Raw genomic sequence first — 21475 nt, forward strand, 5'->3', positions numbered from 1 at the left:
AGAGATGAATGACACACGTGTGGAGGTTCCTGAGGAGGCCCAGGGCAACCTGTGTCCTGCAGGGACTGAGTGCAGAGGTTCTGCCCTGTGTTGTTATTCAGCCCAGAGCTTTCTTCCAGTGCTCAGGGCCCCCTCAGCAACCTCTGCAGCCAGGGTGGTTTTGCATTGCTTTCTGCCCTCTCAGGCCATGCTGAGCTGTAGGGAGGCCTCTGCTCCACCACCTTGTGCTTTCTGCACACCAGGCTTGGATGTTACATGAGCAGCCACAGGATTAGAGTCCAGTGACTCTAACCCTGGATCCAAGAGGGAGGAAACCAGGAGAGGCTGTGTAAGAGTTTTGAAACCTGTTTCCATGCCATGTGAAACATGCTTTGTGTCCAAAGGAACAGAAGGAAAGGTTCAGTTTCCATGCTATTAAAAATACTTGAGAGGGCTCAGCCTTGGAGCTCCTGTGGGAAGCCTCTCCACAGGTTTCAGAGCCCTCGGGGGAACTGCATCTCTGTTTCTGCCTCATTATTTCTGCATATTAAATGTCAGCAGCCAGGACAAATGCCCTTCTCCCTGCTTTACAGCCAGGAGGAATTTTCCTTCTTGTGGTTTTTCAGCTTCAGATGCTGTCACATCCCTGGCCCAGCAGGAAGCTGCAGGACAAAGCTGTGGGTGGCTCTGGGGGTGATGGACTCAGACAGAAGCCTGCCTGCTGCTCCAGTCTGAGCTCAGAGCTGGGCTTGACCTGATGGGCAGGGTTTCCTGGGGGGAAGGTGGTGTGACCCGTGGTGTGCAGCTGCTCTGGTGCCCACGGTGTCCTGCATGTTCATTTAGTGTGGATGTACAGCCCACAGTCCATCAGAACACTGTGTTCTGCCTGCTCAGGTGGTGTGGATGTACAGCCCACAGCACTGCCTGCCCTGCTGGGAGAAACTCTGGGCTTGTTTTGGAAGGAAAATACACTCAGCATTTGTCTTCTGAGCTCCTCCCTTTGAACCACAGGATGGTGAAGAGGAATGGTGCTGGATTTCCACCCTCAGCTTCCTGTCCTTTAGAGGGGTTTAGGTTCAGGAACGTTGTGTGGAGCATCCTGTCCAATACAACCAGCTGAGCACTGTGGGCTCTCCTTCCCTCAGTCTTGGAGATGCTGCTCTTTGGTACAATGTCCTCTCGAGTCCACAGCAGTGGTGATTGCTCCGACTCCTCCTTGCCATCCGTGCCTCCCCCAGGACCAGTTAAAAACGATGTTCATGGATGCTGGCAACAAATGAGAACAGTCCCTAAGCTGCTTATATGTCTGCTCTCTCTCATCTTTAACAGCATGCTAAAAAATAAATCTATAATCTTATCAGGAGTCTTGAAAATCCTTTGTCAGTTCTTAGTCATAACAAAGCTGAAACCAGATGAGCTTTCCTCGTAGTTTGTCCAAATACCTGGATCCCTGCTTTATCCATGCAGCACATGGATAAAAATTTAAAGAGAAAAAAATGTTCCCACTTTGCTTCTTTTGATTTTTTTCCCCGCATGATTTGAAGCCAATGGGCTTTGAAAGTGCAGCGTTTTTCACGTGAAGTTGTTTCCTGGCTGATGGTTGTTCAGACCTGGCAGTTTGTCCCTTAGAAGTTTTTCTGTACTTAATAAAAGCAACTGGATATTGGTACAAGCCAGACAGAGAAACACCCTTCTCACTTTTCACCTGGTTGGACCTGCTGGCTTGGGTCAGTGTCCCACAGGGGGACGGGGTGTAAGTAAGGTGACACGTCTGGGTTGGAAATGGAGATGGTTGTACCTCACCTGTGTCACAGCCCGCTTGTTGATGTGCAGTAACAGTGGTGTTGGTTCTCAGCAGCATTTTGTTTACCTCTCTATTGACTGGTTTGGTGTTTCATTGGTGTTTTATTGGGTGAACATTGTAAATAAATCAAATAACACTTGGCTATTATAAATTAAGGTTTATGTCCTTCCCCATCATTAAGAAAGAGAAGCAAAGTGAGTTTTCTTGCCTGCATCTTTCAGTTCTTGTAGGAGGTTCTTTCCCAGGCTGAGTTCTCTTAATTAATTTTTTTTCTTGCTTTATCCTTCCTTTCTTTGACACAAAGGAAATATCAGTGAGAGCTCATGTACTTCTGGTACTGACACTTATGCATGTGGCATTTGTTTCCTAATTTCTGTGTTGCAGTAGTTGTAGTGCTGAGTTTCAAACCTATGAAACTCTTACCTGGGAATACAGGTAACAGTAGAGGGAGCTTTTGGCTAGGGAAAAATATGTCAATTATAAAAAAAAAAAAAAGCCACTAAACCTTTGTTGTGTTGTCTCTGTAAGACACTCAGCTCTGTCTGTGCAGTAGTCAGTGATCTGTTCTTGCCAACCAGGACAGTCCAAAGTCTATCTGAGAGAAGCTGACTTTCCTTTTCATTTAACAGGACTAAGGCTTGATCTGTACAGAAAATGTGCTTTCAGGATTTTTAAATTCTCACAAATAAATAGGAAAGGGTGGGTGAAAACCAGTGTGGTTTGGTGTTCAGCCTAGTGCTGGGGCAGAGGAGGAAGAGTCACCTGGGGTGTTAAAAACCACTTTTGCACCTATTTGCAATTTCAGACCAGACATCCCTGTTTTTGCCTAACAAACTGTTCTCTTCAAGCTGCATAGCATGAATTCAATTTATCCTGGTTTATTTCTTCTTCAGGTCATTTGGGGTGGTTTTGTGGGAGCTGCTTACGGGAGAGATTCCCTACAAGGACGTGGATTCCTCGGCCATCATTTGGGGAGTGGGCAGTAACAGCCTGCACCTTCCCGTCCCTTCCACCTGCCCAGATGGCTTCAAAATCCTCATGAAGCAAACCTGGTAAGAGCCTGAACCCTGCACAGCACAGCCCTAGGGCTGGCTCCCAGCTCTCGCCAGACTCCCAGTAAAACCAGTGTCAGGGTGGGAGTGTTGAGCCCAGAGCAGGGGGCTCTGAAATGCTCCCACACTTGTCCTGAGAGCAGTGAGTTTTAACATTTTGGATTCTGCTTCCTTGTGGCAGCGGGGTTGGGCCCCAGAAGGACATTTGGAGGTTAGAGGAAGTAGGGAGTGACCTGTGTGGTTTGCTGAGTGGATGGGGCAGGGGAGGGAATGGGGAGACACTGGAGATGGGCTGGAGAGCTGGAAGGAGTTATATAGGAGAGAAGGGGGAGCAGAGCCTTATGGAGCCCCAGCAGGTGACACTTACCCCTGAGTTACCTGTCCAGTGTGAATCAGGAGCAGGCAGCACAAAGGGCATCTTCAGTGGCCTTCAAGAGAGGTTTGATTTGTTGTAGCAGAGGAGGGGATAAAAGGTGGGAAGAGAAAAGGAGCTGGAAGTGAAGCAGGGGTAAAATTCCTTGAGGGTGGCTCCAGAGTGAAAGGAACTGATTTTTCGCTCTGAAAACCCCTTGTAAGGGACTGGACAAAGAGAAATTTGAGCTTTCTGTCTGGAACACGGATTTTACAGGTCCAGATATGGAAAATGCTTTCAGTTTCCTCCACATACCAGAGCAGAGTTGAAATTCTTTGTCTTGGATGATGCATTAAGTGATTTGTCTTTGTAATTGGATCTCGACACAGAGTGTAAAGGCTCTTCCAGCATTTTCCCACTCCATGAGTTTTACCAGCCATCCTCCCCGTGGCACAAGGGGGAAAACAGGCCAGAGCCTGTGTGGATCTTTTGCAGGGGCTGTGTGCCCGGCCCTGAGCTGCAGGGTGGGTCAGTGGAGGGCAGGAGCAGCCGGTGCAGCTCTGTGCTACAGCGAGGACGTACGAACAGTTGTGTCCCCATCTAGTGGAAGGAGGGGGTTTGCAGGAGAGAGGAGGCTGAAGAAGCTGCTCTTGTTCTAAGCAAGAGGCTGGTTCAGTCCTGAAGCTCGAGTGAGGTATTTTTTCTCAAAAATACAAATGGTTTTGTACTTGTCTGAGATCTTACAGGGATTTTCAGTGCATTGCAGTACTGTCTGGGCTCAGGCATGTACGGTGTGACAGCTCACATACCTTTGGTGCTTATAAACACCCTGTTTCGTTGAATGTAAATTATCATTTCTACTAGATTGGAGTATTCCCAGTGTAAAATTTGGAAATTGATGGAACAACAGACTGAAGTATGTTTCTTCTTGACAAGGAAGTCAGGATACAAACTGAAACTGTTCCTGGTTTTCACTTTGTAGTCTTAAATGTTTTTCACCTCTTTTGGTCCTTCAGCAAAAAAAACCAACAAAACAAAACAGCTCTAACACAATAAATTCGTATTCAGCAAAAGAGAAAACCAGAAAATCTCCTCTGCTCTAGTCCGTCATCTGCACAGTTCAGAGAATAGTTCTAGTGAACCCTCTCAGAAGGGGAGGAGAGGCTGGCAGGGTTCACCTCACCCACCCCTGGGGATGTGTCTGTTTTCCCTCAGGCAGAGCAAGCCCCGGAACCGTCCGTCCTTCCGGCAGACCCTGATGCACCTGGACATCGCCTCTGCCGACGTGCTGGCCACTCCTCAGGAAACCTACTTCAAATCCCAGGTAACTGGGGAAGGGTTGCAGCCCGTGAGTACCTCAGTTAGCTCCAAGGATTTGATTTTTGGAGGCAAGAGTCTGGATCCATGATTTCGGTTTGATTCTCGGGGAGAAGCAAACTGATGGGTGTTTGAAGATCTTTTACCCAGACTTTCCCAAGCTGAGGCATCTGTTGACTTAGTGAGAGGCTCAGAGGTGCCTCCCTCACTTCTCCCTGAGCCTGCTGACTCCAGCTGCTCTGCTCCAGCTGTTCTCCCAGCACTGCTGTGCAGGAGACCATGAGGCTGCTGGGAGCAGAACTTTTGCATTTAGAGTGAAGGTGAGGGCAGCAAGTGGGACACAGGGTTGGGACAGGGCAGCAAAGGGACTCTGGGACTTTGAGGGAGGATCTAAAAAGTATGATCTTAGAGATCCCTCCCAGTCCTATCCATCAAGAAACTGTCTGTTCCCAAAGAGGGAAGGAGAATGAAACCTTGCCTCTAGTAAAGAACAACTGTTGGGGTAGATGTAAGAAAATGGGGGCACTTATTAAAGCTACAGGAAGCAGAGCTTCAATGGGCAAATAGAGTATCACCCTAGACAGTGATTATCATGAAGAGAGCTTTCCAAATCATGAGCCTTTGTGTTTACTTTAGCTGAAAAAAAGGGAGCAAAATGTTGTCTTAGAACCAGAAGTGCTTTAGGAATTTTTCAAAGTATTTTTTAGAAAATGCAGATAAGTTTTAAATTCTCTGATCAGAGCTCGAACTTTTAAATACCATTTGAAAATGCTGACACTGAACATGCTGCAGTGTTGTTACCCAAAATAATTCAGCTAACAGAAATACATTTTCAACCCAAACCTGTAATTTTCTGCTCTACGCAAAGAACATTGCCCAAGAGTTCTTCTGTTGTGCACCTAGGGATCCTAATTCTTTGTAAACAGCTAAAAGTAAATTGCTTTCCTAGGCTGAATGGAGAGAAGAAGTGAAGAAACATTTTGAGAAAATTAAAAGTGAAGGAACTTGTATCCACCGGTTGGATGAAGAATTGATTCGGCGCCGACGAGAAGAGCTCAGGTCTGTTGACAGTCCTTTTTGTTTCCTGCTCACTTTTCCCACCCAGCCTTCCCTTCTCCTGCTAAAGGAGCCCAGCTCCCTCAGCTTGTCCTCTTGGGGCCTGTGCTCCAGGCCCTGACTGGAGTTTTCCTTCTCTTGTAATGAGAGTCCCAAAACAGGATGCAGTATTCCTGGTGGCATAAATCTGGGCAGCCTAAAACCCTTGTGAGCCCAGAAACTGAAGTTCCCGTGTGCATGCCCTGGAGCTTGAGCACTGCTTGGTTGATGGGAAGCTGGAGAGAAACAGTGGGAACTGTCCCTGCCCTTGGGCAGTCTCAACAGTTTGCTCCAGGCAGGATGGGCAAAGGCTTGTGTGTTTACCAGGGAATATTTCTGCCCGAGATTTGGTGTTCACGATAACAGCACTGGAGCAGGTACATCCATCTTCCTGGGAAATCTCTCTTGCAGTTTTCTGTGAGCTTTCTCTGCCCTGATGCTTTCCTTGGATTAGTTATTGCAGAGGAGTGAACACACTGCATTTGACCAGCCCACCCAAACCCGTTTTGAACATTAGACCAACTTAAAAATGAAAGTGGGATGTTTATTTCAGAAAGGAAAGTGTTACCTCCTGTGATACAAATTTGCAAATATGGTTACTACAGAGAAACATAAAACTCCAAGTAGCAGTTCTGTGTCAAACCAGAGGCAGCCTTGGCCAGTTTGATGCAGTGGTGGGTCAGTGTCCCCTGGCCCAGGGGAGCTTTGCCTGGTCACATCTTCTGGCTGTAGTTCCATTTGTCTTCTGCAGCTGTACTGGAGCTGTAGGGGCACCCTGTTGTTAGTGGAACACAGACACATGAGTGTTCCCTGTTCCTGCAGAAGTTGGTTTAGCCCTTTTTCTGTGCAAACAGGATGATCTGGGCTCAGCCAAAGGGCTCCTGGGTGCATGTGAGGCATTTGCAGCTCCTCTAGGGAGAAGTGTTGCCACTCTTTCAAGGCCATTAAACTCTTCCTAAATCATACAGTGATTTGTTGCTGTATCAGGCTCTTAGTCATCATTTACTGTTAGTTTTATCTGGGGTTCAGTGCAGTACTTCTGGCAAATTTGACTTTTAGAAGGCCTTTTCCTAAAGCACCTGTACTTTTCCTGTCTTGGTCCATGGACACCAGAGTGGAATAATGACCTTTGTGCTTTCCAGGCATGCATTAGATATCCGTGAGCACTACGAGAGGAAGCTGGAGAGGGCCAACAACCTGTACATGGAGCTCAGTGCTATAATGCTGCAGCTGGAGGTCCGGGAGAAGGAGCTCATCAAGTACGTGTCTCTGGGAATGGTGGCTCGGGCGTGGCAGTCTGCACACAGCAGAACAAAAGCAATGCTTCATTTCTAAACTGTGTAGTGCTACTTGTAGGTTTGGTGTCCCCTGACAAACTTACAGGGTGAAGGAGGAGCTGGCAAGCAGGGAGAGGCCCCTTGGGAGAGGGTTCCTGCAGACCCCTTAGTGCATGTGTCTGTCCCAGGGGGTACTGACTGGGAGAAAGGCACCTTTCCCTTTGGTGCTGGCATCCTTTGGGCCCTTTGTAAAATGAACAGCAGTGCTGCTCCTGGACTGTGTGCCAGGGCCCTGTTCCAGCTGCCTGATCCCTGCAGAGGGAATTCAGAAATGTCTGTGTCCTTTCCCAGCACAGCACGTTGTGTTGCACCCAGCCATGGCTCACTGTGGAGCCGTGTTCCTGTTCAGCAGGACCTGCACTTGGACAAAGAAAGAATTCATCTGATTTTGGTTTGTTTTGGTTTTTTTTTCTTTTCCCAATGTTTCAGGAGGGAACAAGCAGTGGAAAAGAAATACCCTGGGACTTACAAGCGCCACCCAGTCAGACCAATAATCCACCCCAACACAGTGGAGAAGCTGATGAAGAGGAAAGGGGTCTCCCATAAACCAGGCAGCCAGACTAAACGGTGAGAAACAACCACCCAGTCCTGTGCCAGGGCCTGTGGCAGATCCCCACTGGGATGAGCAGGCAGCCTCTCCTTCCCTTTGAGTCTGGGGACACGCAGGGTGGGACAAGGGGGTGTTCTCTCTTGGGCCTGCTCTGATCCTCAGAACCACAACTGTTGAATTATCTGAAGGAAAAAGGGCTGAATCCTGCCATCCCTTCCACCTGGGCAGCTCTCTGGAACCACAGCATCACCGGATGCTTTGGTTGGATGAATGAACTGCTGGTCCATGTGATTTTTTGAGCAGATGATGGTGCTTGGACAGGAGGTATCTCACATGCTGTCTCAAATTCCTAACTGTCCAAGCAGAGAGCAGTTAGATCATCCTTGACTGGAATTATAATAAGCAAGGTTGAAGGATTGTGGAAATCAGCCACTCCTCAGGGATTCACTGTTGAGGAATTAATTTGGGATTTGAAATTTGGGAATTCATGCTGTCCTTTCATCTATTTCTCTTCTGCCTGACTTTCAGAAAGTGAGATTATTTTTTCCAGAGGAGTTGTCTGGTTTATTCTTCCTTTTTTGGGATTTCCAGGAGTTAGTCCTGATTAACAGTGAATTATCAGTTCTGAATTAATGTCCCCACGTGGCTCTGAGATGAGCAGGCTGATCATCATCTGCAGATTGGGGCTGTATTGTGCTGAGCATTGTACATGCATGGAGTAGGAGCCCTACCCCAAGATCCTGGGAGGGAGCTATTTTTGGAGAGAACATCAAAATAAAAGTGGAAAAGGCAGAGTGTGTGAGAGCTATTGGGAAAAGCAGCAAGAAGGGAGTGTAGAGCAGGATGGGCTGAATCGAAAGGACATTGAGTGGAGAGAATCAAAGGGAAGGAAATGCAGGAGTCAAACAGCTGAAGGGGAGGGCGGCCTGTAGATTTTGGGAAGCTGGAGTGTGCTTGTGGCTGCAGCTGCCTCTTCATCCCTGCTCTGGGCTGACATCAGTTCTTTGCTCGTGGTTTGATGTGTAACTTCTGCTCCCTGTCTCCCAGGCCAGACCTGCTGAAGTCAGAGGGCATCCCCAGCACGGAGGCAGCATCCAATGGCTCCCCAGTCTCAGGAAGTCCCAAAATGTCGACGCTGAGCGGCAAGAGCCGGTACCGCAGCAAGCCCCGGCACCGCCGGGGGAACAGCAAAGGCAGCTACCAGGAATTCGCAGGGATCTTGAAAAACCAGCCGGCGCAGGACGACGCCCCCCCGCCTCCGCCTCACAACCCCCCCCCGCACCCCGGGCTGCCGCCGCCGGGCCACGGGCACCCCTCACGGCTGCACGGCCACGGGCAGGACATCGCCAGCTGCGCCAACAACCTGCGCTACTTCGGGCCCGCGGCCGCCCTGCGCAGCCCCCTCAGCAACCACGCCCAGCGCCGCATGTCCGGCTCCAGCCCCGACCTCATCTCCACCGCCATGGAGGCCGACTGCCGCCGCGGCCTCGACGGCACGGCCGGCCGGGCCGAGCGCTGGGAGTGCTGCACCGCGGAGCCCTACGACTCGTGTCTGCAGTGCAGGGACGAGGACAGCGGGCAGGGGCAGAGGGCACCGGGGGAGGCGGGGGGGAGCCGCCCCCAGTCCCCGAGCTCTGCTTCCCTGTACGAGAGCGCGCAGTTCATGGAGCAGCTGGAGGAGCAGGGCACGGCGGCCTCCGCCCTGGGCACCCCCCAGCACGGGGCGTCCTCGGTGCTGCCTTGCAAAGCCAGATCCCTTCAGAAGGTGAGGACGGAGTGCTGGGGTTTGGAATAAAACAAAGCGTTCTCTTCCTTCCCCTCTCCTCCAAGGGAAGGTGTGCAGCACAGGCTGGTGTCTAGGACTGCAGCAAAGCCACGTGTCACACACACACAGCAGTACTAGTTGCATGTACATCTTTATCTCAAAGAAATCATGCATAGATGAACTTTGCTTTGTGATCTGGACATACTTTTAAAGTCAGTTTTATGGGGCTGTAGGGCATACTGGAGCATACTGCCAATGATGAGGGTTGTCACTTGAGGTTTTGGAAGGGCCTGGTTCTGTTAATTTCAATTCTGCCAATTTTTGTTTGAGGTGAAACTTGTTCTGCTGAATTTTTGTTGTTGAAACAGTCTCAAAATGTTTCCAAGCCTTTCTCAAAGGGAAGGGGTAAATGCGTTCTTTAAATATCACATGAGAGTTTCTTTGATAATCTGTGGGGCTGCTGCTCCTCATAACAGGAATTCAGCATTGGTCTTGGGGACGTGCCTTTTGCTGCACCTGCCAGAAATTGTCCCCCTGCACTGAAAGTCATAGTTCTCATGTATTTTGTGAAGATTTTGCAAGAGTCAAGAAGACGCCATGGCACAGTTATACAGAAACAGCTCTTTGTTCTTCCTGCTTCCATCCAGCTGATGGGAAAAGTAGGAACCAGTCTGAGTGGAGTTCAGAGAGCAGGAAAATTAGGTCTGAGTGGAGAAGTGAAGGAAAATAGGGTGATTTACCAGACTAAGAGTGTGGTTTGGGCACATAATGAAGGTAGGGGGACCTCGTATGACAAGGCAACAGGGTGAGATAGAGGCTGAATATGAATGAGGGGCTGACAGGATGGGCAGGGTAGGAGGAGGCTCTAAAAGACAAGAGTGATGGGTGGGAAAAGGAGGAGAAAAGGCTCTGTGCTCAGAGTTGGTGAAACCCACCAGCAAAGGCTGTGTCATCCCCCATCCTGCTCTGTGGTGGAGAAGAGAGTCGAAGTTGTAAAGCCGAGAGTGCCAGATCAGCTCAATAATTTATGTGGGTTTCCATATGGTACTAATTACTTGATTTGCTCCTGTAACAATCTGGAACATTATGTACTCCATGCCTGCAGAAGTACTCCAGTGTATTTCAGGGTCCAGATCTGGGAATGGCAGCATTAGGGCTGCCTGAAATAACCTCCTGGTAGGACGATGTCTGGCTGTGTGTTCCCTGGTGCACAGGCTGTTTTCTTCTGGTCTAGATTGTTGCAGCCTGTTGGCACAGTGACTTTGTCCTGGAGGACCAAGGGTCAACCATGTTTGAGCCTCCACAAACGTGACACCACTTTTGTCCTTGTTTTCTGCCAGAGCGGTGACGACTCATCAGAAGAGGAAGAGGGTGAAGTAGACAGTGAAGTGGAGTTTCCTCGTAGACAAAGGTAAAAGGTGAATTCACTCTAATCTCTCTTTGGTGGGACAAAACTCAAGAGGAGAACTGTCCTAGCAGCTGCACACCAGCACTGCAACTGGGGAGGGTGCTGGCAAAAGAACAGAATGGGACCCATCCAGTGCGTCCCATCCACCCTCAGATGGGACTGATCCCTCATGATTCCCTGCTCCAGCCTGTCCTGAGGTGTTCTCTCTGGCACAGCTTTCCTGCTGCAGGCTGTTTGCAGCACAACTTGGTCATGCTAGATAATGTTATTCAGCCTATAACAAGTAGCTGCTGTATCTGTGTCACCAGAATGAGACTTAGTGGATGTTGGGGCTTTTTGTGGACTCTGTCCAGTGTTGTTTATTAACTGTTGCTGCAGTGGGGGAGACTCCAGCACCTTTGTAGTTGAGTTCAGATAAGATTGAAGAGCCAGGTGACAACACAGCAGATCAAATTTGATGGTGTTCCCTGTAAAATAAGGCTTAAGGGAGTGTTACTACCTAAGCCTGGGTAACAACAGGCTTTACAGTCCTGTGCTCAGAAGAGACATCATGGAAATGCTGCTGTGGCTTTATGAAAGCAGCTGCTTGAAGTGCAGGAGTGATCCAGTGGGCAAATAGATTAAAGGTTTGTTTTGCAGAAGAAAAGAAGAAAATAAAAGCTGGTCTGCTGTTGTACACATCCACAGCACACCTGCTGCTTAAATCCTTCATTCCCCAGCTCAAAGACCATGGTAAAGTTTGGAAAGGTACTGAAAAGTGTGACAAGAGTGGTTAGGGATGGTTTCCGTAGAAGAAGAGATTAAATCCATGAGAAATGTTTGTCTAGCAGGAGGAGAGGCAAAACTGGAGGTGCATGAAATTGTAATTTATGTGGAGAAAATAGACAAGGAATGATTCCTTACATTCATGTTAGGCACAGCCAGTGAAGCAAACAGGGGTTTAAAATGAGCAAAAGGAAGTGCTTTTCCCATCCAGAACATTTTCAGATGTGGAGCTCATTGTCAAGGTGTGCTGTGGAAATCGAACCATGGAGAGCCATAAGTGTTGAATTTCTGGAGCACAGATCCATCAGAAGCTCAGCACTGTCAGCCAGGTTTGAGCTTCAACTCAGGAGTCAGATTTGCTGAATGGTACAAACCAGGAGGAGATGCCAGGAGAAAGCAGGCTCTGCCTGCACGCCCTGTTCTCATACTTTCCCAGGTTATTCCTTCCTGCCTGGGGCTGGAGGCAGAACTCTGGGCTGGATGAGTTATCTGACTCAACACAGTTCCTGTGTGAGTGTTGCTTCCTCTGTGATTTACTGGCTTGGGAGATTAGAAGGAGAACAAATTGCCTGTTCCATGTGATGACCAGCTGTGGGTCTCCTGGCACGTTCACTCAACTGATGGGTTGTACCATTGCTGTTCAACCCTGGCACGAGGCCATTTCCACAGTCAAGTAGCTCTGAGCCTATTTTTTGAGTGCACGTACCTAAATCCTACCTGGCTGTTGGGATTGCTGCCAGGCAATGCAGATGTTCCCAGGTGGGTTATCTTGAACCCCACAGTACAGCATTCCTTCAGGAAAAAGCACTGAGAAAGGCAAATATGCTCCAGGGCAGATCAGCCATTATGGACATGTACCAGACAGGACCAAATAAGAACAGATGAATTTAAAGATGCGGGTTTTGAAGTAAATCATTCAAAAGAGGTAGAATTCTGTGACTCCATGATATGAAAGGCAGCCCACCAGGAGAGGGGTCTGCCAAGGCCTGGTGTGGCAGAGCAGCTGAACAGAGCACCCAGGAAATTCCCTGAGGGCAGAGGCAGTGGGATCCAAGCTGGACACTGAACCTCTCTCCGCTCTGCAGACCCCATCGCTGCATCAGTAGCTGCCAGTCCTACTCGACCTTCAGCTCCGAGAACTTCTCCGTGTCCGATGGAGAGGAGGGGAATACAAGCGACCACTCCAACAGCCCGGATGAGCTGGGCACCAAGCTGGAAGATGAGCTGGCTGAGAAGCTGGAGGACATGTTGTCCCAGACTCCAGAGATCCCCATTGAAATCTCCACGCAGTCGGATGGGCTCTCAGACAAAGAGTGCGCTGTGCGGAGAGTCAAGACTCAGATGTCTCTGGGCAAGCTCTGTGCAGATGAACACAGCTGTGAGGTGAGTTGTAAGTTTATTATCCCCTCTTCCTTCTGCTAAGTGGAAAAAAACCTAAAAAAATGTTATGGAGAGGAATCCAAGGGCCAGAAAGTTGGAACACTTCCTAGGAGATGCTGTGGTAGGTGTACTATGGCAAAGCAACTGCTTCAGTACCCAATCTCCCTCATACTTGGCAGATGAGTAGGTGGGGGAAAGTCACACAAACAAAGCTGAACATAATGTACTGGTCAGGATGACTGTGATTTTGGGAGGCCATGAGATTCGCAGTTGCATTAAGTGGGATAAAAATAGATAATGACATGGAATGGGTATAAACTGTCTCAAATGTATCCATCAGCAGCCTTGCTGACAAAGCTGGAATGATTTTCTTCCTTTTACTGCATTTGAGGCATTTGGGAGGGGTAGAGCAGAGCCTGCTGCACCATCTCCTCCTAACTCTGTGTTTGGTAGTGCTCTGCCCAGGTGTTTCTCTGCTGTCCCCTCGTTGAGGGCAGACAAGTGACCTTCGTGCTGTGCCATCTCCTGTGTGCCATCTCCTCCTTTGCCTGGCTGCTCTTACACAGTGGGGTGGTGTGGGTGACGTGCAGTACAGGACTGTTGCTCAAGTCTCCCCCTTTCCTTTTGCTTTGCAGAACCCACCACAGTTTGGAGAATCAGACTGTGACTCTTCTGAAGGGGAGTGTTCTGATGCCACGGTCAGGACCAATAAGCCCTGCAGCTCTGCTACTTGGTAATACAGATCTCCCCCAAAGCTTCCTGATACTGGCATTTTGATTTCCCTGAGATTCCACTTCATTCCCCTTCATCACACTTTACAGGAAGAGAAGATGCTTCTCCTTCCCACCCCAGGAGTGATTTGCAATAACCCGAATCTCTGGAAAATGTCCAAATGAAATTAATTCTCTTTGAGCATTTCAATCAAGAATGGCAGGGATGTATTTTATTGAATAATCTAGTTACTGTAACATGGATATTTATTTTTTTGACATTTTAACACTTTTTACTGTAAAGAGTGGATTGTATTTATAGACATACAGACTTGTTGCAAAAAAAAAAAGTTCAGAAAGCAAGCACACTACAGAGAAACATCCTGGGAGTCCTGCCTGGACAGCTTTGTGTACAGATGCAGGGGATTCTCTTGCTGCTTGCACAGGGGACCAGGCCTCGTGGCCCTGAAGATTGGAGAACAGATCAAGAAAACTAAACCACTCAGTCTTATCAAAAGAGGAAAAGCAGAAAACGACCTGACTGTAGGGTGACCTGTGAACAAAGCATTTTCAGTATAACCAGCTGGGTCATTTTTAATCAGAAGGAGGACATGTTCCTGGAGCAAACTGGTACTGAGGTGCTAACATCCAGGGTCTTCTGAGTCAATACATCCCCAGGAATGTAATAGTGGGTTTTATTTTAAGGATTTTTAGTTTCTTTTTTTAATCAGCATTTTGTTGTGAGATCCTGCAAATGTACTCTAACCTCATCCTCTCAAGAACTGGTATCAGAGCACTTCTTAACACCGTCCTTGCTTCACTGTGGCAGTGTCGACCTCCAGTTGAGCAGGGAAACCTCTTTCAGATGCAGTTGTGCCATTTCCCAGTTTACTTCCTCCTCTTACCTCCTGTCTGTTTCAGTCAGTCAAAGAAATCAATCCAATCAGTGTTGGCAAAGCAAGGACTTGCAAAGCGTGGAAAGCACATTTCTCAGAGCCTGAGCCCTTCTGGGGAGGACACTGGAGACGCCTGGACTGGACTGGGAGAAGCAGCCTCTCACCTACAGCAGCATTGATAACCAGCAGAGAGCTGTGTGTTGAGGGGGAAGACTGGGAATCACTGGCCTGGCTCAGAGCATCAGCCCTGCTCTGTCTCTTTATTCACTGTACATTCTTGGAAGCATTAGCAGCTGCCTGCCCTTCATGTCAGGCTTTGTGCAAAGCAGATTGCACAGGGGATTTGACAGTGGCTGTGGCACAGCTGTGTCTCGGGTGTGCCCCGAGGCCTCTGTTTCTCCTCCAAGCTGAAACTCTGCAGGTGAAAGTGAGGATAGTACTGGTATGTGACAGGCCGAGGCATTGGCAGATGAGAAAAATTTGTTTTCTGATAGAACTCATAGTGCCTTCCCTTCAAACACTACTCTTCTAAAACAATGTTGAAAGAGAACAAAACGCTAGAGCACGTTTCCCCCCCCTTCCTTAGTTGATGTCCCCCTGCAAGAGCTCTCCCTCTGCCCTTCCCAGCGTGCTGGCACGGCCAGCCTGAGGTGAACGGCAGGAATGGACCATGGACAGGTACTTCTGTTGCTTTGTTTGTTTACATTTTATGTTAAAATATTGGTTTGAATTTAACTGTGGTAATTTATAGCCTCATGGCAAAGTGAAGGAAAATGTCTTACCTATACAGAGAGCAGTATTGTATGAGTTAAATTATCCCATATTTTTAAATTTTTGTAGCTGGACTACAGACAGATCTTAAGTTATGATGTTATTTTATTATTTATTATCATTTCTGTAGATCAGAAGGTTGGCTTCACCGCTAGCACAATTGTAATCTGTTTGTGTGATGTTACCTTCTCCCTGGTCACCGAGAGGGCGGGAGCAGAGCTGGGCTCAGTGGCTGTCAGGAGTTGCTGCCTCTCGTGATTTCCAGGGATGCTGTAACTCCAGGAGAGAGCACAGAGAGGGATGGATGGCTGCAGTCAGCCCTGTGTGAGGTTCCTCGTGGGCAGTTTGCCCATGTTGCTGGTAGTTGTCAGCCTCTGAACTGGTGGGAATGGTGATCAGGGAGCGAGTGGCTTTTGAACTGACCACAAAATGAGTAACTGTGACGGGATCCCCTGGCAAGAGCATCCCAAAGGACATTGCTCCAGGCAGCGGGTGCGAGATCAGGGTGGCCAGCAGTGGATCCACGTGGTGGATCACCCTGGCAGGACCAAACAGGCTGCTGGAGAGGGAGTGAGCTGCTCACCCTGCCCTCAGCAGCCAGGCTGGCTCTGGGTGGAGGCACAATGCCCTGGGGAGTGAAGCTCTTTCCTGGCACCTTTCTTGTTTCCTCTCCCTTCCCATCCCTCGTTTCTCCTCCCAGACGTTCTCTGTCTCTTGGCCAGCAGCAGGAGAAGGTGGCAGGGCCAGAGATGGCTTTGCTGTGAGGTGGTTGGTGTGAGAGGGGTTTGGTGTGGCAGGGGTGGTGCAGATGGTTACTCAGGAGGCTGGAGGCCGAGGTGTGGGAATTTAGCAGTGGGAGAACTGTGTGCACGTAACATACTATGGTGTAAAGAGAGGTTGAGAACTGCCATTGTGTGTGCCCCAGCAGAGGATGGAAGGCCTGTGCCCCTGGGGAGACTCTGCTCAGAGCTGTCAGGCTCCCTGAGCCCGGTGTCCTTGAGCAGCCCCACACAACAGCCCCAAAGCAGAGCTACCTCCTGCTCAGGCCTGTCAGTCCCTGCAGGGCCTCCAGCCTGTGACGATTCAGTCCCAGTCAAACAGATCCCAGAGGGGTTTGGGTACCTGTGGTCTCTGCTTAGGTTCCACCGTGGAATGCAGCTCCTCTGCGCTCGCAGAGAAGCTTTGGGGTGTGGTATTTTGGGACCTTTCTGGGCCAGCTGTCCCGGGTGTGTGCTGATCCCTCCCCATCCTTGCCTGGGGATGTGCTGGCCTGTTCTGCAGCCTGGGCAAGCAGAGCTGGACCCTCCAGGCTGCCACATTTAGCTCTAGTTTCCTCACACACCCAGGTCATTGCACTGTTATGGTCCAGTGTCACTCCTCCTACCTGCTGCCTCCAACGCAGCATCCCTCTGGAAATGCCACTAGGGCAGCCCCCCTCGCCCCAGTCCGTGGAGGTGCCACCCCAGCCTTGCCCTGCACACACATCTCGTGAGCTCAGCTGTGTGTGGGCAGGGCTGACTCAGCACCGCCCACATTCCCGGGGTGGTCACTGTCCATTCTGCAGGGCGTTAGGGCGGATTTCCTTAGTGGAACCTCCCTGGAATGGCACAGACGTGACCTCCACGCCGCTGTACGGGCGCCTGTGCTGCGGTTCCTCACACTGTCCCTCCCAGCAGGGTCTGGGAGGTGTAGTGGACCTGCTTCCTCCTCGTAGTAACACCGCGCTCGCAGGCAGGAGTAACCCGTGGGTTCCCTTTCCAGCACCCCAAGTTCCCTGATCCAGTTCTCATGGCTGCTGACAGCTCCTGAACACTAGCCTAGATTTTCTCCCAGAGCTGAATGTTGCCCTCCCCACTGTCGTGTTAAGTACCCATTTCATCTTGGCCCTGTCCAGTAGTGTTCATCCCCTCCTCCCTGCTCTGTGGATTCCTGAGACAAACTTGATTTTTTTTGTATTGACCAGTGTACAGTGATGGAAACAAGAATGACTATCAAAGCAAACAATGCATGGAATAAAAAGCCAGTGTACTTCAATGCTGCAGGCTGGTTTTGTGATCTGGGAACGGGTTCTTATGGACTTTGGGATAACATCATGAAGCCTTGCTCTGGGGTCTATCTGCCCCCTTCCACGGCAGGAAGGTTACTTTATCCGCCAAGAGGAGGGCAAACTCAGGGAGAGCAAGGAGGTGCAAATACCAAAACCCCAAAACCAGAGCATAGTCCCTGGCACAGGTTGCCCAGAGAAGCTGTGGCTGCCCCATCCCTGGAAGTGTCCAAGGCCAGGTTGGACGGGGCTTGGAGCAACCTGGGCTGGTGGAAGGTGTCCCTGCCCATGGCAGGGGGTGGAATGAGATGATCTTTATGATCCCCTCCAACCCAAACCATTCTGGATTCTATGTTCTCCAGCAACTGGGACAAGAACCCACTTGTTTATTTGGAAACCTTCTAGTTATACAGGAGCAAATATGTAGTTTTCAAAGTGCTTCTCAGGGATAAATCCCTGTCAGCCAGGCACATCCATTCCTTTTCTTTTCCCCTTTAGTCTTTTTGGGGAGTAGCAGCCACTGACAGACTGGGGAAGCAATGTTGTGTGTTCTGACACGACTGGTACACACAGGCAGCCCGAATCCTGAGCATTTTGCTGCAGGGTGTGCTGGTTTAACATTGGAATCAAAGAAGAGTCTTCAACAGCTGCACCTTGAAACACCATTATTTTCTCAGCTTGGGGCTTGTGCTACTGCACCCAACAGCACCATTTGTCATTTTAGGCCAAAAATGCTAAATCAGTCTGGGGTTGGAGGGAGCAGGGCCTGCCTCCTGCCTCCAGGGCAGTGCTTGGCCCCCCCGTGCTGGGCAGGATTAAGGGGTTCTGGTTTGCCTTCCTCACAGGATGCCAACACTCCTTTTGTCCCCATGGCAGTGGGCTGGGCACCCCCTCAGGCACACAGGGGATGATTTAAACGAAACAGGCACATTAACCAACTGTTCACAAAGTCCCTGTATCGCTCTCTCCGTGCAGGTACATGCACAGGTAAACATTCATCAAAAATAAGAATCTTACACCTCCTCTGAGATGAGGAGGACAATTAAAAACTGCCACTGTCCTTAGTGGCACAGAGCATGCAGAATATAACCCCCTGCAGAGACCTGCAGCTTTTACCCCAAAACTGGGGCACCTGAACCATCACAAACTCTTTCTGCCATTGAGTGTCTGAGTTTGCTTGTCTCCATCCAGCTTCAAGTGCTTCTTGCTGTATCTCTTGATGAGGGTCCCTGGTACCAGCGCCACCATGGCCATTGCCAGCAGTTTGAGCAGCGTGTCCCAGGAGAAAATGGCATCCAGAGAGGTGATCTGGGACAGAATGGCCCCTGTCTGCACACAGATGAAATTATATGGTGTAAGGCCTGAAAGAATCAGAGCAGAAAAGAGCTGTTAGCATCCCCCCAGGGAAAATTAGCTCAAATATGCCCAAGGCTACACACAAAATCACAGAATGGTTGGGGTTGGAAGGGACTTCTGAAGATCATCCAGTCCAACCCCCCCTGCCAAGGCAGGGTCACCTCAAGCGGGTGACACAGGAATGCATCTAGGTGGGTTTGGAATGTCTCCAGGGAGGGAGACTCCACACCCTGCCTGAACACCCTATTCCAGTGCTCTGCCACCCTCCATAGAAAGAAGTTCTTCCTCATGTTGAGGTGGAACTCACTGTGGTTTAGTTTATGGTCCTTACACAGACACAAGGGTCTGTGCTTATAACAGAAAGAACGGGGTGTAAATCGAGATTTGCAGCATGTGGGGACACACATATTTGCAAAATGCTCTGAGACCTCAGGGCAGCACAGAGGCAAACAGTTAAATGGGGCAGAGTCCTGCTGCTCTGCCTTCCCTGGGCTCAGCGATGACGAGCAGCAGTGTCACACTGTCCCCTTGGACTGTGTCCCCAGGCCTTACCGATGAGGATGGACAAGAAGAACTGGGACACGGGGATGTTTAAAATGGGAGCCGAGAGGTTCAGGAACCAGTTTGGTGTCATGGGGAACAGCCTCAGGAACAACAAGAAGAAAAATAAGCAGCTCCTGTTCTCTTCTACCTGGCAAGAGAAACATTCCACATTATCTCTGCTCCCCAGACAGCAGTAACAGTGGAAAGGCCACGATACTTCTGCCACAATATCAGTCCAGAACTGATGAAAAGCAGCAATGTTCTGTGTGTGTGGGAGCGTAAGGGTGAGCCAGCCCGTTCCAAGGAAGTGATGGAAGTGGGATCTCACCTGAATTAGAGATCAGGAAGGCAACAACAGAACCACCTCCAGCTGTACAACTCAGCACAGGATGGGTGGAGGCGGTTCTGGAGAACAGGGACTTCCCAATCAATCCTTTGTCTTACTTCTGATTTTTCTTGGGATCTGGGATTTTCCTCACAGCCCCTCTGCAAACAGGCTTGCCCCAAGAGAGCAGCCTGCTCCTAGACCGTGCCCTTAGCAGACCTGATGTGTCCCCTGCACACATTCATTTTTACTAAGCCATCCCAAAAGCAGCCTGACCCAGGGACATCCTGGGTGTCCGCAGAAGTACCAGTTCTTACCTTCCCTTGCAGCAGAGCCACTTTCTCAGGGAAGTAGTGGACGACGAGCTGCTTGCCGAAGGCAGCAGAGAGCAGGTAGCACAGGGTGGCTCCCACCGACGTGAGCACCGAGCACAGCACCAGCCCCATCCACGGCCCGAAGAGAGCTCCCGCCAGGACATTCTGTGGGGACAACAGGGAGTGGGGCCAGGGGACACAGTGTGTCACAGAATAGTCAGGGTTGGAAGGGACCCCTGGAGATCATCCAGTCCAACCCCCTCTGCCGAGGCAGGGTCATCTGGAGCAGGTGACACAGGAACATGTCCAGGGGGGTTTGCAATGTCTCCAGAGGGGGAGACTCTGTGCCCTCCCTGGGCAGCTGTTCCAGTGCTCTGCCACCCTCCTGCCTCACGTTGAGGTGGAACTTCTTGTGTTTTAGTTTGTGGCCATCGCTCCTTGTCCTGTCACTGGGCACCACTGAAAAGAGCCTGGCACTGTCCTCTTGGCACCCACCTGGGAGATATTTATATGGATTAATAAGATCTCCTCTCAGTCTTCTCCAGACTAAACAGGCCCAGCTCCCACAGTTTCCACTCAAAAGAGAGACGCTCTAGACCCCTCATCATCTTTGTGGCCTCCACTGGACCCTCTCTAGTAGCTCCATGTCTCTCTTGACCTGAGGAGCCCAGACAGGACACAGCACTCCAGATGTGCCTCACTAGGGCTGAGCAGAGGGTCAGGCTGACCTCCCTGACCTGGTAGCTGTACTCTTTCCGATGCCCCCCAGGGTCCCGTTGTCCCTCCTGGCCCCCAGGGCACGCTGCCGGCTCACAACTTGTCACCCACCAACACTCCCAGGTCCTCCCCCGCAGAGCTGCTCTCCGCCAGGGCAGCCCCCAGCCTGTGCTGGTACCGGGGGTTATTCCTCCCCGGCTGCAGGGCCGGGCCGGTCCCTCTGGCCCCTCCTGACCGAGCCGCGGTTCGCCGGCCTCGCCCTTTGCCCCCCGTGCCCGTACCAGGAGGCTGGAGCCGGGGATGGCGAAGCTCTGCTTGTACAGGTAAGCGCCGCAGAACAGCGCCAGCGCCGCGCCCCGGTGCTGCCGCTCGTAGTCCCGCAGCGCCTCGGCCAGATCCCGCAGCTCCTCCAGGTCCGCCGGGAACCGCAGCGCCCTGAGGGGGGAGAGACACGGGCAGTGCCGCGGAGGGGGGGGACAAAGAGACTCAGGGGCAGCCCCGGGGGGACAGAGGGACACACGGGCAGCCCCGGCCCCCCGCACCCACCTGCGCGTCTGCCCCGCGCTCAGCCGCACCGACAGCAGCCACAGCGCGGCCGTGGCGGCCGCGAAGACGAGAAGGAGCCCGGCCGGGCGCCGCCACATCCCGGGTCGGAGCCGCCGCTGCCCCCGCTCTGGCCCGGCCCTGCCGGCCCTCAGAGCCCCGGGACGGGCGCGCAGGCGCGGGGCGGGGCCGCCCCTGAGGGCGGGGATGGCGGGCGGGGCCGCCCCGGAGGGGACACGTGAGGGCTGGAAGGGACCCTGCAGCCCTCAGGGTTCTGAGGCGGATCGGAGCGGATGCGCTCCTTAAACACACGCTTTAAACCTGCGTTTTAAGCACGCGCTTTAAACCCACGCGCTGCCATTGTTTTATTGTCGCTCCCACAGCCCCTTTGTACCCCCTGCGTGGAGAGCGGGCCCCGCTGCCCGGTCCGGTCCGCACGGGAAGCGCCCCGG

The 21475-nt window shown here is 51.0% G+C and overlaps 2 protein-coding genes across 3 annotated transcripts in view; one reads left to right on the forward strand and one right to left on the reverse strand.

The window, feature by feature from the left end:
- Positions 1-17215, forward strand: part of MAP3K13 (mitogen-activated protein kinase kinase kinase 13) — a 71726-nt gene extending 54511 nt beyond the window's left edge. The window contains 11 exon segments of the mRNA XM_027703784.1: positions 1-17; positions 762-764; positions 2677-2835; positions 4403-4511; positions 5454-5563; positions 6742-6858; positions 7366-7503; positions 8534-9251; positions 10592-10662; positions 12510-12807; positions 13440-17215. The exon segment at positions 1-17 is cut by the window's left edge and continues 139 nt beyond it. Coding sequence (XP_027559585.1) covers positions 1-17; positions 762-764; positions 2677-2835; positions 4403-4511; positions 5454-5563; positions 6742-6858; positions 7366-7503; positions 8534-9251; positions 10592-10662; positions 12510-12807; positions 13440-13541 — 1842 coding nt within the window. The 3' untranslated portion in view covers positions 13542-17215.
- Positions 17216-17582: 367 nt separating this feature from the next.
- On the reverse strand, positions 17583-21168 carry TMEM41A (transmembrane protein 41A). 2 transcript variants are annotated; one of them, XM_027703913.1, is made up of 5 exons: positions 21027-21168; positions 20762-20915; positions 19767-19928; positions 19134-19272; positions 17583-18586 (listed from the first exon to the last, which is right to left on the reverse strand). In XM_027703913.1, exons 1-5 carry the CDS (start codon positions 21122-21124, stop codon positions 18366-18368), a joined length of 774 nt encoding a protein of 257 aa, XP_027559714.1. In that variant the 5' UTR covers positions 21125-21168; the 3' UTR covers positions 17583-18365. The 2 variants fall into 2 exon arrangements, with proteins under 2 accessions (XP_027559714.1, XP_027559715.1); XM_027703914.1 differs by lacking the exon at positions 19134-19272 and having other exon boundaries at positions 21027-21141.
- Between the last annotated feature and the right edge of the window lie 307 nt (positions 21169-21475).

Source organism: Neopelma chrysocephalum, unplaced genomic scaffold, assembly GCF_003984885.1.
Source record: "Neopelma chrysocephalum unplaced genomic scaffold, ASM398488v2 Primary Assembly neopelma1_252, whole genome shotgun sequence".
NCBI classification, from domain to species: Eukaryota; Metazoa; Chordata; class Aves; order Passeriformes; family Pipridae; genus Neopelma; species Neopelma chrysocephalum.

Coding starts and splice junctions, on each gene's coding strand:
- TMEM41A (XM_027703913.1), bottom strand. CDS start 21,124: ATGTGGCGGCGCCCGGCCGGGCTCCTTCTCGTCTTCGCGGCCGCCACG. Junction 19,929..20,761: donor TCCCCGGCTCCAGCCTCCTG/GTACGGGCACGG, acceptor TTGTCCCCACAG/AATGTCCTGGCGGGAGCTCT. Junction 19,273..19,766: donor TGGCTCTGCTGCAAGGGAAG/GTAAGAACTGGT, acceptor TTCTCTTGCCAG/GTAGAAGAGAACAGGAGCTG.